The following is a 19,601-nucleotide window of genomic DNA, read 5'->3' on the forward strand; positions in this document are numbered from 1 at the left end:
AGAAAGAAAGAAAGAAAGAAAGAAAGAAAGAAAGAAAGAAAGAAAGACAGAAAGAAAGAAAGAAAGAAGGAAGGAAGAAAGGAGGGAGGGAGAGAGGGAAGGAGAGAAGGAAAGAGGAAAGGAAGGGAGGAAAGGAAGGAAAAAAAGGAAGAAAGAGGGGAGAGAAGAAAGGAAGGAAGGAGAAAGAAAAGGAATAGAGAGAGAGAAGGAAAGAAGGAAGGAGGGAGAGAAAGAACATTGGACATTTGAGATGGTCAACCAAGCTAAGATTATGACTAATTATGACTAATTAATAGTTATAAGATCACAAGATCATAGAATTTTAGAGGTGGAAGAGATGTAAGAAGTGATTTAGTTCAATCTCCATATTGACTTGCCCAAGGTCACAGAGGTAGTAAATTGCAGAGCTACCAATGATTAGCTGTATGCAGGAAAATGGCATTAAAGCTATGAGTAGGGACACGTGATTCAGGGAAAGGATGCTGGCCAGTTGTGTCATATTAAAAAGGGTGTTGTGGTTTAGTTGCTCAGCTGTATCTGACTCTTCGTGACCCCATGGACCAGAGCACACCAGGCCCTTCTGTACTCCACTATCTCTCGACGTCTGTCCAAGCTCATGTTCATTGTTTCCATGACACTCTATCCATCTCATCCTCTGTTATCCCCTTTTCCTTTTGTCTTCAATCTTTCCCAGCATCAGGGTCTTTTCCAATAAGTCCTGTCTTCTCATTATGTGGCCAAATCATTTAAGCTTCAGCTTCAGTATTTGTCCTTCCAATGAATAGTCTGAATTACTTTCTTGAGGTATTGACTGATCTGATCTCCTTACTGTCCAAGGGACTCTCAAAAGTCTTTCCCAGCACAATTTGAAAGCATTGATTCTGTGGTGCACGATTTTCCTTATAGTCCAGCTCTCACAACCATACATTGCTACTGGAAAAACCATAGCTTTGACTATGTAGTCTTTTGTCAGCAAGATGATAACTCTGCTTTTTAGTGTGCTGTCTAGATTTGGTTTCCAAGGAACCTTCCTTCCAAGGAGCAAGCATCTTTTAATTTCATGACTGCAGTCACTGTCTACAGTGATCTTTGAGCTCAAGAACATAAAATCTGACATTGCTTCTATGTCTTGTCCCTTCATTTGCCAGGAAATGATGGGACCAAGTTCTGGACCAAAAATGAGCTATGCTATACAGGGTTACCCAAGATAGACAGGTCATAGCGGAGAGTTCTGATGAAAGGTGATCCACTGGAGAAGGAAAGGGCAAACCACTCTAGTATCTTTGTCCAAAAAAGCCAATGGACAGTATTAAAAGGATAAGAGAGGTAACATTGAAAGATGAACTGCTCAGGTCCAATACATTACTGGTGAAGAGTGGAAGACATATACAAGTAGCTCCAATACTAATGAAGCATTTGGGACAAAATCTAATTGCAGATGTGTCTGGTGATGAAAGGAAAGTTGGATGCTGTAAGGATCAATATTGCATAGGAACCTGGAATATAAGATCTATGAACTAACGTAAGCTGGATATGGTCAAACAGGGGATGGAAAGTTTAGACATTGACATCTTGAGTGTCAGTGAACTTAAATGGATGGGAAAGGATGAATTTAAATCAGGTGATCACTACATATCCCACTGTGGGCAAGAATCCCTTAGAAGAAATGGAGTAGCCCTTGCAGTCAATAAAAGGATAAGAAAAGTCAGTATGAGGATACAATCTCAAAAAATAAAAAGGGGGACAACACAGTAGCCTAAATGCTACTATTTAAAATACAGGCTTGTAACATGCTGGGGGAGAGTCTTGGAGGTTGGGGTAGGGTTATGGAATGATATGGACAGGAATTGCAGAGAAGACGATGTGGATAGATTGACGTGTTATTGGGAGTGTCCATACCAGTGAGACTACTAATCCATCAGAGCTTTCAAAGCATGGTATTTCGAAATATCTTTGCCTAATGTGACATCTTTTAAAAAAAATCTTTCTATCTAAAACTCCATTGGATTGGGAGAATGGACTGTTGCAGAACATAGAAAATTCACTGGGAAAATACACCAGGTGTGTAGTGTCTTATGTACCATCCAAATGGAGGTAACCCTCTTGCCTCCAATCTGGAATACTTTTTAGTCAAAAGTACACTAACCTTCTCTGTCAACATACCTTTTCCCTAGGAAATGGAATTCTCCTGCAATGTACCAATACTTTGTAAATCACAAGGAAAGAAAAGGTATGTTTTATTACACACATTTGTTTTAATCAAATACTTTTCATTGGGGCCAGTTGCCCCTAGAAGATTCAAAAATGCTACTGCAACCATGTATAACTGGATGGTTCCTAGCTTGTGTTTGAACTTGGGCAGCCAAATACTCCATTCTTGCTAGGTATACAGTCAGGCATAATAGCATATCCATGTTTACAAGCAACACAGAAAGCCTGCACAGAATAAAAATACAAAGTACAAGACTAAGAATGAGAAGATGCATGGATTTAAATCTCCGACAATTACTAGCTGTATGATCTTAGGCAAATCTCTGAACCTCTCTGAGCCTCAGTTTCCTCACCTGTAAAATGGGGGATCATAATCCCTGAAATCCTTACCTCACCAGACTACTGTGATGATTAAGTGAGATAATGCATACAAGAGCTTTGTAAACCTTAAAAGGCAGCAAAGATGTCAGCCATTATCCTTGTTAAAAGATGGAGGAAGGGGATAAGCATTGGGCATGGATAAGAATGGCCAAGAAAGTCGTGCCCCAGAATATAGGCAGCCATGTGTGAAGTAGGCAGGGCAGGCAGACTTGAGTAAAATAACCTGCACAACCTGGATCGTGCAGCTTTGGGACCCAGCACTGTTAATCAGGCACCTTTCATGAACAGCACTAAATTTTCCCCAAAGATATTTAGAATATCGCTTCAAGTTATACTGCTGAATATATAATAAAACAACAAGCCCATCAAGTAGGTTCAATGAGATTTATTCTTTCCCTACTGTTGAAAAGAAAAGAGCCTGTTCTTATAAATGACCAGCATTAGTCACAAATCTGCAGGTCAGCAAAAAAATAAAATAAAAAAATATAAAAAAGCAGAAGTGACCATGTTTAAACCTTGGCAGACAGATTGTTAATTACTTCAAGAGTGTAAATTATAGGGGAATAATACAGACCTACTCATGAAATGCCAACGGAAAAGAAGAAAATCTTATGCATCAGAACACTGAATAATGGTAGGGCAGAACAAACTAATGGAATCCTCAATTAGATTCTTTGTTTCTTTAGTTTCCTGACTTATCCTCTCTCTCTCTCTCTCTCTCTCTCTCTCTCTCTCTCTCTCTCTCTCCCTCCCTCTCTCTTCCTCCCTCCTTTTTCTATCTCCTTCTCTTTCTTTCTCTCTCTCTCTTCTCTCTTTTCTCTCCTCTCTCTCCCCCCTCCCTTTTCTATTTCTCTCTTTGTCTCTCTCTCTCCCTCCCTCTTTTTTCTATCTCCTTCTCTTTCTTTCTCTCTCTCTTCTCTCTTTTCTCTCCTCTCTCTCCCTCCTCCCTTTTCTATTTCTCTATCTTTGTCTCTCTCTCTCTCTCTCTTTCTCTCTCTTTCCTCCCTTTTCTATCTCTCTATCTCTCTCTTGTATCCCTTTTCTATCTCTCTATCTTTGTCTCTCTCTCCTTCTCTCCCCCTCTACTGTACTCCATTTTGGTGACTATGATTCAGCCTCAGAATGAACAAAAAGGATCCCATGAGTTTTAGAGGGCCAGTTTGTCAGGAGGAGAAGAAAACTCGGCTGCCGTGTTGAAAGCCATCAGAGAGCCACTCTCTGGTATGGTAACAACCTCAGTATACAATGTGGTAAGGACTTAGCAGAGTGAACCTAGGTAAAAAATGAGAGTACTTTAAAAAGAAGAGAAAGAGGGAAGGATAAGAAAGGGCAGTACTGGAAGTCATTGTTTTGTTGACTTATATTCATTCCTGACAGCCAATCAGAAATGGAGTGAATTGGCACCTAAGATGGATACTGCTGATTTTCCAACGGTAATTGCAATGGCAAGCCCAATGGGGGAAGGAACCATAGAATGTAAGAACAATGTCTTTATACAACATCATGTTTTATAGTTCTCTAAGTCATTGACTAATTCCCTCTTTTCGACCACAGAAGCCTCGAGGGGCAAGAGAATGGAATACAATAGCAGGTAGTAGGATCCCACCTCATTGGAAGTTCTCAAGCAAAGGACTGGCACCTTGCAGCAGGGATTTTTGTTCAGATGTGTCTGAGTTGGCCTGGAGACCTTTGGCTGCCCTTTCTTTCTATTTCTCATGTACCACACTCTACGTCCAGGCTCCATGCTTTGTACCGGCTGCCTCTGAGCCTGGAATGCCCTCCCTCTTCACCTTCACTTCCCCAGGGTCATGTGGCTAGTAAGTATCTGAGGCATTTGAACTCGGGTCCTCCTGACTCCAGGGCAATTGTTCTGTTCGCTGTGACATTTGACTGCCTCTGAGTGGGAGTAACAAAGTTGACATCAAGATGTGTAACTCAAGGACAACGCTACTATCAGTAGAAAGAAGAGCATAAGGAAAGGGAGGCTGGTGGTGGTGGGGATTAATTAATTTGTTCTGGGAAATACTGAATTTAAGGTAGAAATAGGACATCCAAATGGAAGTGGGCACAAGTCAGTTGGAAATACAAGACTGAAACCCTGGTGAGAGATAAGAGAAATATATACAGTTAGGCTTTCTTCACCCAAGGATAATACTTAAAACTATGACAATGGAAGTGCTCTCTGATGGAGAGATTGTAGAGTGAGTAGGGGTCTTAGAACCAAACTGAAGCATGAGGACAGTTGGGGGTGGTAGGAAGAGGGGTGTAGTGGACAAGTGAGTTGGTTCCGCTCTTCTGGAAAACAATATGGAATTTACATGTTACTAAACTGTTTGTAACCATTAACCCAGAAATTCCCCAACTGGGACAAGGAAACTGTTAGCAAGGAAAGAATTGTATGAAAGGGCTTCAGAGCAGAAGTATCCATGCTAGCCTAAAGCGAGTCACAAAATATGGACCCCAAAGCTAAAGAGTCACTGCACAGATGCTGGCATTCCTCAGTGTGAAGTCTGCTCTCTGCCCAGCACACCATCTCTTATAGTACCGAAATAAACAACTTGAACCCATTTATAGACCAAATATGCAATAGAATCTCAGAGACAGAAGGAGAGACATAGCGATACAGAAAGGGACCTCAAAGGCCTTCCGGTCCAGAATAATCCCTCTACAACGTATCCATCAGATGGCTCCCTAGCCATCTGAAAAATGAGCCAGAGAAAGAAATGGCAAACCGCTCCAGTATTTGTGCTGAGAAAACCCAAGATGGGGCCACGAAGAGTCAGACATAATTAAACAACAATAACAACAGCAGTGGCGGCAGCAGCAGCAGGCACAACCACCACCACCTCCTCAAGAGCAGGCATTGCCTCTAATGAGGCAGCGAGGTCGATGGAGAGCTGGGCTGGGACTCAGGGAGCTCCGAGTTCATAAACCGCCTCAGACACTTCCTAGCTGCTTGAATGGCGCTGGGCAATTCACTAAAACTCTCCACTTCCATTTTTCCAACTGTTAGATGGGGATAATAATATCACTTAAATTACAGAGTGGTTGTGAGGATCAAGTGAGATAATATTGGTAAAGCACTTCGCAAACCATAAAGTGCTTAAGAAATGCTGTTTTCCTCCTCCTCCTCCTCCGTCATCAACATCATCTTAATATCCCTAAATTCTAGCACAGTTCCTGGCACGTAGTAAGTGCATAATAAATTGCTAAATTGAATTAAGCCAGATTGGAAGAATTGGGCTTTATAAGTTTGTTTTTAGAAGCAAGGATGTAATTAGTGGTTGGGGCACGGGGCTGGTAGGGAAGGAACAGAACAATACATGTGATTGTCACATGGCTGATCAGTGTTGAATACCCAAACCCAACATATTTTCTGAGTATTCTCAAGAGGCCCCTGGTGCCACCTCCCTCCACACAGTGGGAGATGAATTCCCCTCTCTTGTCTTGCCCACGGTCACCAACAGCATTCATTATACTGCGGGTTACAGGAGCTGACAGCTCTCCAAGACACGAATCTACATCAGAGAGCCAAAGTGTTCTTTCAGTTTATTTATTTCTTTGAGTTCCTCAATCCAAGATAAACCCCCAAATAAATTTCAAGGGTATTTTTGCAGGCTCCAGGCTGTAAATCACATGCATGTGCTCTCATAGGCTGGGAAAGAACACCATTGACATAAACTGCAGCAATAAATCTCCATCACATATACGTGCATGTATGTATAGACACACACAAAAGCACACGCCTATGTACACATATACATACATTTACGAAGTGTTAAGAAAAAAAATATGTAAGCTAAAAACAACTCATATTTTGTTGGTCTTGTTTGAAAAAAAAAAACCAAAAACAAAAAACAACCAGCCAGCAGGTTTGGTGTATTTAGTAAGGAATGGACTTTTTCTGGTAAAAAATATATGCAGTCTAAATTCAATGGCATAGGGCAAGCCACTTGACCCTGTTTGCCTCAGTTTCCTCATCTGTAAAATGAGCTGGGCAAGGAAATGACAAATCACTCCAATATCTCTGCCAAGAAAACCTCATGCTATGGTCCACAGGGTCACTAAGAGTCGGGCATGACTGAAATGACCGAGCAACAGCAATGAATCTCCAAAGAGAGAAGGGAGAGCGGCATCTCTATAAGACGCTAGAGGGGAGGAGAGATCTGCAACAGTCACTGTTAGGAGTGTCAGGTGCAATTAACATGTTTATTGATACTTGAATGAAGGCAAAGATGGCATGGTTTTCAAAGTTGCACAAGACAAGGCGGAGAGGGTGAGAGAAATCAGCTAGGACCCCAGTTTTGGGGTTTTTTTCTTCACCTCTGTTCCCTACTGGATGCCACACAGTATCACAATCTTCACAGAATCATAGACACTCAGCGCTGGCCCCAATGTCACACCTGCACCTCATCAAGATTCCACTGACAGCTTCCCCCAGAAGTGGGCATCTGGGCTAACTCACCATCACCCCAAGCCACCTATTTCACTTTTGGCTAATACTAACCTTGAGGAAATTTTTCCTGACAGTAAGTCTAAACCTTTGCCCCTAGTTCTGTTCCATGAAGCTAAACAAATTCTTTTCCCTTCCTTGATGTATCAGTCTTTCAAATGCATGGAGACAATTGGCAAGCTCCCATTAAATCTTCTTTTCTCCAACCTAAATGTGCCCAGTTCCTTCAACTGATCCTTAGGTGGTACAGCAGGTAAAAATGCTAGATTTGGCGTCAGGAAGGCCTGAGTTCAAATCCAGACTCAGACATTTACTAGCTGTATGACCCTGGGCAAGTCACTTAATCTCTGCCTCATCTGTAAAATGAGGATAATAATAGCACCTACCTCCCAGGGCTTTTTTGAGGATCCAATAAGATAACATATGTACAGCACTTTGCATAACTTAAAGCATCATATAAATGTTAACTGTTGCTGCTGCTACCACAATTATCTCAAGGCCCTTTATCATTCTTGTTACTTTGTTCTTTGCTATTGTTTAGTCATTTCAGTTGTGTTTTCTTGGCAAAGATACTGGAATAGTTTGCCATTTCCTTCTCCAGATCATTTTGCAGATGAGGAAACTGAGGAAAACAAAGTTAAGTGACTTGCCCAGGGTCACATAGCTTAGTAAGTGTGACAGGCTGGATTTGAACTCCCAAAGATGAGTCCTCCTGATTCCAGGCCTGGCGCTCTGTGCACAATGGCACCACCTAGCTGCCTTGTTCTAGGTGCTCCCTAACCTATCAATGCATCTACCTAAAACGCAGGACCCAGAACTAAAACACAGTCCTCCGGATTTGGTCTGACCAAGTCCAAGTACAGTGAAATGAGCAGCATCCTGGTCCTGGACACCACTCTCTTAATTTGGACTGTATCTGTGACTTCATCGATACAGAGAATGCCTGAATGAGGATACTCCCCCTACCAATGAAGGCTGACACCTTCTCTCCAACTTGTAGTCTTAGGGAGTTTCTCAGAGACTTGAGAAGTCACATTCTGACCCTGGGCAAGTCACTTCACTTTGTTTGCCTCAGTTTCCTGATCTGTAAAACGAGCTAGGGAAGGAAATGGCAAACCGCTCCCTTATCTTTGCCAAGAAAACCCCAAAAGGGGTCACAGAGAGTCAGACATGACTGAAATGATTCAAAAACAACACAGTGTGTGTCAGGGGTGGTATTGGAGGCTCCTCACTCTGAGTCCAGCTCTCTATCCTCTGTACCAAGAAGTCTCTCCAAACTTTATTATTAAATTATTATTTTTATTAAAATTATTAATTATTTTTAGCTTCCTTGGTTACCATCTTGCATTTTTGACTCATATGGTGCTTGAATTCCCCTAAAAACCACAGAGTTTTTTCAAACAAGATAGGCACTAGCCAAGCCTTCTCAATTATTTTCTTGGAAATTCGGATCTGTATCCAAGCACAAGACTTTGCATACATCCCCATTATATTTCATATTATTAGATTCAACCCAAATTCTCTAGACTATCAAGACTTCTTTGGTTCCTGGCTCTGGCATTTAGTACATTATCTCTCCCTCTCAGCCTTGTGTCTTGTGCAACTTTGAAAACCATGCCATCTTTGCCTTCGTTCAAGTATCAATAAACATGTCAATGGCACCCCCACACTCCTCACAGTGGCTGTTCCAGACCTCTCCTTTCCTCTAGCCTCTTACAAAGATGCCCCCTCCCTTCCCTCTTTGGAGATTCATTGTTGTTGTTCAGTCATTTCAATCATGTGGACCTGTAGACCATACTATGCCAATACTGGCCATAAGGTTTTCTTGGCAAAGATATGGGAGTGGTTTGCCATTTCCTTCCCTATCTCATTTTATAGATGAGGAAACTGAGGCAAACAAGGTGAAGTCACTTGCCCAGGGTCACACAGCTAGGAAGTGTCTGAGATTAGATTTGAACTCGAGTTCAATTATCATCTGTATGCATATAAATCCCAAATCTAGACAGAGTAACTATTAAACACTTACTATGTGCTAAGGCACTATGCTAAGCATTGGGATACAAAACATAGGAAAACAAGATGGTGCTTACTATCAACAAGTTTACATTCTAATAAGGTAAGACAAAACATAAAGGGAAGTCAAAGCAACAATATGTTAAATATCTTCAACTGTATGTCCCGTAGACATCTCAAATTTAACATGTGGAAACAGAACTCATTGTCTTCCTCCACAAAACCACTTTGAAGATATCACTTTCCCATAGGCTCCCAGACTTGAAACCTTGTAGTTTTCTCAAATATTTCCTAACCCTCTTCCACCTGCCTGCCATCCAGTTGGTTACCATGTCTCATTGACTCTCTCTTATATCCATCCCCTTCTCTCCATTCACATGGCCACCACCCCGGCTCAGGCCCTCATCTAGACCAATGCAACATCCTCTTACATGGTCTCCTGTCTTCCATTTCCCTTTTTCAGTCCTTATTCTATACAACTGTCATATTGATATTCCTAAAGCCCACTACATTCCACCTTCTGCCTCCATTCCTCAGTGACTGGAATGTTCTCTCTCCTCATCTCCTTGAAGGCAGGGACCACTTCATTTATATGTATATATCCTCAATGCCTAGTAGGGTGTTTGATCCACAGATAATTACTTAATAACTATTTGTTAAATTGAATTAAATGGAACTCTAGCCTTTTCCCACTTTGCACTTCTGTGGGACTTCGTACCTTACTTCTGTCACCAATCAGATCCTATCTTGTAGTTTACAGTGTCCCAAAAGTCTGAGTAGTTTTCAGCTACTAAAGCTTTAATATAGCTATATGTAAAACATACAGCTATATTAAAATCATTTTAATATAGCTATCATAGCTTAAAACTGTACTCAGACTTTGGGGATGCCCTGTATCTATTCCCATATATATCTCATCTTCCTTACTGGTCTGTCAGCTCCTTGAGACCAAAGATTGTGTGTCTTCATCTCTGAATCTCCCATACAGAGTTCAGTACAGCCCGTCATTGATAATAGTGCTTAGTAAATGGCTGTTGAATGAATGAATGGTATTGGAAGAAGAAATAGGGAACCAAGGTTTTAAAGAGAAGACAAATATTTCCCAGATGACAAGATGAAGAACTTTAGTGGGTTATTGAGCATTTCTTTTTAAGGCTCATAAAGCACTTTACACATACTATCTCATTTGATCCTCACAATAACCCTGTTAGGTGCTATTTTCATCCCCATTTTACAGATGAGGCAGACATTGGTTAAATGACTTACCCAGGGTAACACAGCTAGTGAGTTCTTGAGGCTGGATTTGAACTCAAGTCTTCCTGACTCCAGATTCTAACATTTTACCCACTGTGCCATCATCTGGTGTAGGATCTCAGCTGGGCAAATACTTGGGATACAAGAGTATGTCAAACAGTGCATCAAGTTCCTAAAACATCATTCTCTTAATCAGTGGTTTTTGGATCAATGGTTTTTAATCTGTTTTTTTTAAGGTTCTGGTTGAAAATAAGAAAATCTCATGGAGTACTAAGCAACATTTGCTTTTAATAGGTGTCTTATTCTATATTTTTATTATGTGTAAGTCCTCTACAAGAGACAATGTGAAGTAGGGAATAGAAAGCCGGTCTTGGAGCCTGGCTCCACAGACTGGCTTCGTGATCCTGGGCAAGTCACAGCATTAATCCTAGTCTAGCCCAAGTAATTGGGAAATATTTAACAAAATAAATAACAAACGCAATAGGACATAGATAATGTTAATATGCAGTTTTCTAAGTCAATATGCTGTCCACAGGGATTCCTAAGTACAGTTTAGTGCTCCTTTTTCTATTTGAGTTTACACCACTGCTCTGGGCAACTCTCTAAGATTATAAACTTCAGAGAAAGTAGCAACCAGCAGGCGTAGAGGGAGTTTCCTCATCAGAGATTTCCTTATATCAGTGAAATCACAGGTCTAACAAAGAGAATGGAAATATCCAAGATTATTTCTTGGCAGGCTTGCTTATTTTTTAAAAAGCATTTATGTCACAACCTCTACTTCTTTTGATTAGATTCTAACTCTTCTTAACAGTAGAATATCACTTAGTAAAAAAAAAAAAAGGGAGTGGTTTTTCTCTTAGCTCAAAGTATTTACACCCCCATCCCCCATGAAATGTCAGTAGCTTTCCATCAAAATGAAAAATGTTAGCAGAAAGATCACGATTAAATTCTCCCTTCCTCCCATTCCGACTTCTTTTTATGGGTTGCTTACCATCAGAAATGTATTCTTAAGCACTTCTCTGCCTACATTATCTGACGATAATGCAAGACAACTCCCAAGGACAGCGTTAAGTGCCTGAAATAGGTAATGAACGATCTGTCTAGACACGGACGCAGTGAACACCATTCAGCGTTCCTTGGCTTCACCATCTGCCACCAGTTTTGATAGTAAGAAGAGTATTTGTATAATGTCCAAGCCCATTATATTAAAGCGAAAGAAGCTTAATTAGTCATGTATAAATAATGACAATGATAAACTTTCAAATTTGAGTAACATTTTCAGAGTAAAATATGGCACTGCTAATGGGGCTATCAGTGAATATAGCCAATATGTTGTGACCAGGGAAGACTGCCGCAAAGATCACAGTAGACCACTAGGTGGTGCCATAGCGCACAGAGTGCAGGACTTGGGAGTCAAGAAGACCCAAGTTCACAACTTGCCCAATGCACTTACCAGCCTTGTGATGATCTCTCTCAGCCTTAGTTCCTCATCTGTAAAATGGGAATAACAATAGCTCCTACCTCACAGGATTGTTGTAGGGCTCAAATGAGATAGTATATGTGTAACGAGCTGTGTAAATCTTAAAGCCTAGATATTACAATCAGAGAATCTCAGAGTTGAAGGAGACACAGCATTAATGTAGATCAACCCTCACCTGAACAGACAGCCCTCCATGACATTCTCAAAGAGTGCACATCCAGCCCTTGCTTGAGAAGGAAGCCAATGCCTTTTCCCTCCTAACTTCCTCCCTTTAGTGCTATCACTGGGGGCCTTTCTCCCCTCTCTCAAAAGGACCGGCAGATGAGGAACCCAATCTTTTCTCAATAAGGAACAATTTTAGACTTCCCCAAAGATTTAAGAAGATCAGTGGGTAGGGGTAGAGCACTGATGAGTAGGGGCAGGAGGGACAGAAAGCTGCCAGACACTCTCTCACTTTACCACTAGGAGTCCCCAGGAGTAGGGGAAGAGGGAAGGAAGAGCCCATAGCACAGAGACTGACTTAGGCAAGTCTTCAAGACCAAATGGTACACTGTAATAACTTACTGGGGAATGCTTGATCTACAATGTCAGGCCCTCTGAACCCTAATGCACCTGAGTGTTCATGATCTCTTTTCTATTTGCCACCAATGCCTTCATCACGTGTTGCAGAAGCATGTACTTTGGGCTCCCCCTGCCCAATTTTCTCCCTTAGAATATTAGGAAAGAGAGAAAAATTTAAACTGAAAGCAAACTGTAAGAGAGCTTCTGAACAGCCATGAAATGAGCCCCCAGCCCTATACTGCCTCCTTCATTCTGCATGGCTTGTTATGCCTCAGCATTCTTGCAGCTACAATCTCCTCCTCCCTGACTGAGGATCTGTGTCATTGTCTCCTATACTTAGAATGTAAGCCCCCTGAGGACAAAGACCAAGTCTTAAGGAGCTTTATTTATGGTGCCTAGCACACAGTGACTGCTGAATCATCAGTCCTAGCAATGAACAAAATTCAGTTCACTCACCAGGTTCAGCTTTGCCCAGAACTCAGGTCCTTCTTCCATCGTCCTTAAACTTGGCGGAATGAACCAAAAGCAAACGTTAGCAAACTCGGGCTGAGGAAGAAGAAAAGATACAGCATTTCCATTAACCTAGAGGGCAAATCTACACACGGTGCTCAATGCCTATCAAGACTTCACCACAGAAGGTAGAAATGTGACTCTCCATTTTAAAAAACATGCTTTCCTAGGCTGTTTTTGATACATTTCTTGTTTGTAAAGAATGACGAGTTAAAAATTCTGGCAACCAAATTCTCATTTTACATGTAAATTCAATTAAATTCAACTAATATTTATGAAAGGAGATGATACAGGGCAGTAAGTGGATAGAGCAGTGGACTTCAAGTCCAGAAGACCTGGGTTCAAATCCTGCCTCAGTCACTTACAAAAGAAAAGCCAGAAATCTTTCTGAAAACAGTGCTGCCCCAATTTTTACACTTATCTGGTATGGATGCGACTGTAGTCTGGACACACTATGAAGGACAAGCCAAAGGGACACTAGAATCAATGGAAAACTCCAGAGCTGTGTCACCATGGCTAAGTCACTTAACCTGTACTAGCCTCAGTTTCCTCATCTGTAAAATGAGGAGGTTAGATTCAATGAACTTTCAGGTCTCCTGTCAGTTCTAGATATTTGATCTTAGGAGCTGAATGAATGAAGCATTTATATACTATCTGTAAGGACTGAGTCAGGAGATGTAGCTATGAGGCCAATTTGATGGGAAAGGGAGGAATATGAAATAATTCTGGAGAAAACAGTACAGCACCAGCTGAGCTTCACCAAAGCTGCTGACTTTGGAAGGAACCTTAAAAGTGACCTAGTACAAACCTTACCCAAAGCATGGATCCTGTCTACAACCTCCCCACCAAGTGGCCAGCCAGTTTCCTTGAATACATCCCGTGACAGGCAACTTACTACTCGTCATGGCAGTCCTTTCCACGTTTGGATGGGTGTCTTAGGATGTTGTTTCTTACATTGAATCCAAACTGGCCTTCCAGTAAATTTCTTTCTCTGGTCCTGCTCTGGTACCTAATCAAGATAAACCCAATTCCTCTTCTGGCCGACAAACTTCCAAATAAAGATTTGAATTTCAGAATCTCAGATTCAGAAGAACTTCAGAGCTTGTCTAGTCAGTTGCTATACTGCTCCCTATTTTCCAAGTTTGTTTTTTTTTCCTTTCCTGCAGCCTAAATATTCCCAGGTGTTTTAATTGATCTCTTTTTCTAAAAGGATGGTTCCTGGTTCCTTGACCATCCCGGTCAACCTCCTTCATACCTATTCTAGTTTGTCAGTTTCCTTCCTTCAATACATCACTCAGAACTGAGAAGAATTCTCCAGCTGTGTTCTGATGGGCCCAGAAAACAGCAGGGCTTAGATTCTAGTTGGCCTAAGTCCACATACTGCTCATTTACATTAAGCTTACCATCCACTAAAAACCAAAAGTCTTTTGTTTCCCCCTATAGGAACTGTTTTCCAGTCACATCTCTCTCATCCTACACTTGTCTATTGATTGAAAAACAAAAACCAAAATAGAAAACCTCAGATATGGGATTTTGCATTTTCCCTTTTTCATTTTATCTTGCTAGCTTCAGTCTATTATGCTAACCCATTGGAGTCTTTGGGGGATTTAATCCCCCGATTCAATGTACTGGTTTTCCCTCTTACACTTTCATGTCACCAGCAAGTTTGATAAGCACGCATCTATCCCTTAATCTAAATCATTGATTTAGATGCTGAACAGAACCAGGCCAAGGACAGAGCCCTGGGGCTCGCTTCACTAGAAAGCTCCCTTCAGGCCAACATTAATCCATGCCTTAGCATTCCACTGCCTCAATCAACTCCAAACGCACCCAACTCTAAAATCATTCAGGCCCGATCAATCCCAATAGGGAGAAATTCTGTTGATGCCTTGCAGACCTCCAGATATGTTGTGTTCATAGCATTTCCTTCTAGTCTATTAGTGATAGAGAGAGCTGGGGCGGGGGGGGGGGGGACTTCTGATGTCATTGGTAGTCAACAAGTTTAAACACCACCAAGGACCAATTGAGTGCTAGGGATACAAAGAAAGGCAAAAACACAGTCCTAAGAGAGAGAAAAAACCTCCTATTAATACAAGTCAAGACCTTTTCTGCAATTTATAGTTTTAGTGAGTTGCCTGGAGCTTTCAGAAGTTAAGAGACTTGCCCACTGCCATACGGCCAAAGTGTCAGACACTAGACATGAACCTGAGTCTTTGTCCTTTCTAGGCTAGCTGTCTATTTCGTCAGGCTGCGTCAGCCCCAGTTGAACAAATTTATCAGGAAGGGAAAAGGATCTGATCTGGTGTTCCCTCTTCTTAATGAACCCATGCTGGCCCCTCATCCCTTTCTAAATCCTTGCAAATTGCTTCTTTAATTACGCTTGCTACATTTTTCTGTTCCCACCAGGAATTGACATCAAATCCACTGGCCAACAGTCTTGAATTACCTATTTTCCTTCCCATTCAGAAAGCCAAAGCAGTGTTAGTTGCTTTCTGGTTCCACGGCCCCTCTCCCTTTTGCCAATAGAATGCACTAGCAAAGGTTTAACAATCACATTTGCATATTCTTTCAGCACCAAAGGATAGCCAGACCAGATAAGGTGCAAATTAAGGTGACTAAACAGTTCCTGCCTCAGATTCCTGCTCATTTTTGTTCACTCTGTGTCTGATTCCTGGCTCCAGGTCCCTGGTATTGATTCCCCAATCTTTCTTGTGGGAAAACCCTGCCCCAGACACCCATTGCCTTCCAGGCTCTTCTTGGTTTGACTTTGCTTTATCAGGCATAGATAGCATGACACCTCCCCTCCCCCATCCATGGCACTAGAAGCACCTTCTAACAGCCTCTATCTGCATGTATGATTTTGGCTTTCTTTGTCCATCGCATTTCATATAAGACCTTTAGTTCAAGGAGTATAAAGTATTGTTGGGCTCACCTCAGACACTGGGAACATTCAGATACTATTCAGACTGACTTCTCAGAACTATGAAAGAGGTCCAGACCCCTTGAAGAAATAAGACACAGTATATCTGTTCTATATAAAAGGGATGAAACTAACATCAGACCCGTTAAAAGGCTTCAAAGCAAATGATCTATCGGGTTTAGCCAGCATGGGTTTGCTAGGAACAAACCCTGACAAACTAACTTTATTTCTGGAGTTATTTTACAGGCTTCCTAGGCTGTTAGAGCAGGACAATGCTAGAGATACCAGTGTATCCAGAAAGGCATTTGGTAAAGTCTTTCAAAAGAGAGTTGACTCAATGATGGTCTATTGGGGAGTGAGGAGGAGGTCAGGGGGATTGACCACTAGATCAAAATCATTTAAAGAGTGTTGACTTAGAGGGAATGATGGGGTTAGAACAGATTGCTCATTCTTGACTGGGTTTGGAGGGGTAATACTATCTGAAGTGCTGGAAATGGGGAGGATGAGGTGGCCAGAGCCACCCCCTGGGACATGGGACAGCTGTCAGAAGTTCACAATGGCAGGATGAGATCAAGTCTAGATCTTGAGATGCAAGATCTCAAGAATGCAGAGAAGATGGGAATCCAATAGCCAGAGTGAGTAGCCCAGGGCTGGGGAAGGAACAGAAGCAGGAATCCTGAGCAGAGTAATGGAGAACAGTCAAAATTCAGACCTCACATTGCACTATGTTCTACTACTGTCTAAGACACTCATTACCATGATAGATTACCATTGTGTATTCCCTTCTCTTTTTGTCTAGACTTGAAGCACCTTGATGGCAGGGGCTCTGTCTTACTTGAACTTTATACTGCTGCTGATACTCAGAACACATCTAGTAGATAATTAATAAATGCTGAATTGACTTGAAGAGAATTGGAACGGATGTTAAAATAAGACTCAGTCCACAAATTGGTTCTTATCAGCCCGTTCTCGTTAACCCATTTAACTGATGAATGGGTTAAAGGGATAGGGGAAGCTGGAAGGGCAGGTCAAAGACATAGAGGCCATATGGACAAATAATTGACACACTCTTTTTACACTGTTATTACAGAGTTGTCTCAACATTTAAGCCTTCCTGTTGGCCCCACCTCTTCTCAAAGTGACATTGGTAGTTGGTATTTAGTTTCATCATCATCATCATCATCATCATCATCACCATCACTGTCATTTTATGGCATGCTAAGATCTGCAGAAGGCTTCATGTTCCTCATCTCATTTGAGCCTTTGAAGGACACTGCTAGATGGGGTCTATGGGTATTATCAATCCTTTTTGTCCTAGTGAAAGGCGAAGTGATTTGTCCAGAGTCACATAGTTAAGTGTGAGCTCAAGGCAGGATTGAAAACTGTCCTTCTGATTCCAAGGTTAGTGTCTGTCCCAAGCACACACCCTGCCTCTAACTATAGAGATGCTAGTTAAGGTCCTTCTAACAGAAAGGCTCTAATTTAATTCAACATGCATTTGTTAAGCACCTACTATGTGCCAGGCACTGTGCTAAGCACCAGAGATTAAAAATTAAATAGTCTCTGCTCTCAGGGAGCTTACATTCTATTGAAGGAAACAATATTTTTATGTCTACGTAAAATAAATCGAGGGCAGCTAGGTGACACAGTAAATAGGTGACATGTCCTGGAGTCAGGAAGACCTGAGTTCAAATCCAGCCTCAGACACTAAACAGTTGTGTGATCCTAGGCAAGTCACCTAACCCTGTTTGCCTAGTTTTCTCATCTGTAAAATGAGCTGGTGAAGGAAATGGCAAACTACTCCAGCATCTTTGCCAAGAAAACCCCAAAATGGGGACACAAAGAGTTGGACGCAACTGAAATGACTGAACAACAACAGAAGGTCATCTCCTTGGCATCAATTAACCAACAAGTGTTTAACGAGTGCTTATTATATGTCTAAAGGTACCTAGATGGCACAGTTCACCAAATGATGGACCTAGATTCAAATCCATTTTCATGCCCTGATTAGCTGTGTACTTTACTTCTCTAAATCTCAGTTTCCCAATCTGTAAAATAGGGATAATAATAGCCCCTATCTTATAGAGTTGTTGTGGGGATACAATGAGATAATAAATGTAAAGCACTTCACCAACATTTAAGTGTTTTATAAAATCTATGATGATGATGGTGATGATGATGGTGATGATGATGATGATGATGATGATGGTGATGATGTGCCAGGCACTATGTTAGCTTGTTGGGGACTCAAAGACAAAAAATGGAAACATTTCCTGCCTTTGAATGGCTTACATTCTATTGGGTTATTCCTACAAATACAGAAAGAAGGAGAAAGAAAACTCAAATGGAAAGAGCCAGGACTCTACCATGAGCTCAAAAAGAAGCCTGAGACTGATAGTGTAAGAACAAAAACACCTACCAAGATATCTGCTCAGAATCTCAAATTGAACACAGAAAATTAATGATGTGGTTTTGAGGGACCTGAGAATAATGAGCATTTCCTTTGAAATGATGACTTCCTCTGCTGTCAAGATAATATGCATTATTCTTGCTTCTGACAGTAAAAAGAGAAAAAAAATTCAAGTACTCTGCTCTCCACATTGAGAGCAGCTCCAGACAGTGTTTTCAATATTTCTCTTGACATTGTCAGCCTTAGCCTTAACTATAACCTAGAAAACAGTGACTATTACAGCTATTAGCCTTTTTCCTAAGAAAAACAACTTTCAGTTACACCAAATGTATTTCCCAGAGAAAAGGGAACCACTCATATTATCTGACCACTTTACTATAGGAAAATACAGGGAAAAAATATTCTAAGCATTCAAGGCAGGGTCCCGCCCTCCATGGCCTCTCATAGCCATCCAGTGAAAATCTACTCAACACACCAGGAAGGAGACTTTTTTATACTGTGGATACCAGTTGAAACACCGAAACTTCCCACAAGTACTAGAGAACCAAGTTAGAACCCTGACCTTCAGTTTCACTGAATGCAACAACCACTTTATTGCTTTATGTAAAGGGCTAGGTAAAGGAAGGGGTGTGTTAGTAAAAGTATAACCTGTTCTCTGAAAAATAAAAAAGCACTTCTGTCACACTTTTAAGTGTAATCTGCATCATTAACATTTTCTCAGTCATATTTTATAAACTTAGACAATCAACAAACCAACAAATCAGTCCTTGATTTGTAGGACTGGAAGCCTGATGAGGTGGAAATGAAAATTTAACAGTGGTGTCTCACGAGCCTGGAGGAGCCAGCTCCAGCACACCTCTTGATATAGGGCATACTAGAGACCAAAATAAGGCAGTCCTGCCCTCAAGGAGCTTACATTCCATTGGACAATGTTAAAATTTGTATACTCAATTTATTATTGTGACGAATATATTATTGTAGTCATAGCTGAGAGACAGGGAAAGGTAGCAGGTAGACCCTGCTTCTAGTCCTAGTTTTGAGGGAGGAAGAGAGTGCCTGTGTCATGTGCTCACTTTGAAGGGTGCATGTCATTAAGTCATTTAACCTCTTCTTCTTGTCACTGCTGTTGTGGTTGCTGAGACTCCTGGGTAATTTTCTAAGACTCTGGTCATGGAGGAACTGCTGATCTGGGATAGAGCTCACAGATTTAGAGCTGGAAGGCTATCTAGTTTGGCTCCTTCATTTTGGATGATGGATGAGGAAACTGAGTCCCAGAGGGGTTAACTGATTGGCTCATGGTCAGATAAATAGTAAATATCAGAGCCAGAATCTCAGCTCATGTTCTCTGATGCCAAATTTCATTACATCGTATCACCATCAGCAGGGGGAGTTTCCATGCTGGGAGGTA

At 41.4% G+C, this 19,601-nt stretch overlaps 1 protein-coding gene across 1 annotated transcript in view; it reads right to left on the reverse strand.

Moving 5' to 3' along the window:
* Positions 1 to 19,601, reverse strand: part of GADL1 (glutamate decarboxylase like 1) — a 166,738-nt gene that overhangs the window by 60,258 nt on the left and 86,879 nt on the right. The window contains exon 13 of the mRNA XM_027872500.1: positions 12,810 to 12,899. Within this exon, the coding sequence (XP_027728301.1) occupies positions 12,810 to 12,899 (90 nt within the window). The remainder of the gene's footprint in view (positions 1 to 12,809; positions 12,900 to 19,601) is intronic.

This window comes from Vombatus ursinus, unplaced genomic scaffold (assembly GCF_900497805.2).
Source record: "Vombatus ursinus unplaced genomic scaffold, bare-nosed wombat genome assembly UNPS02014799.1, whole genome shotgun sequence".
In the NCBI taxonomy this organism is placed as follows: domain Eukaryota; kingdom Metazoa; phylum Chordata; class Mammalia; order Diprotodontia; family Vombatidae; genus Vombatus; species Vombatus ursinus.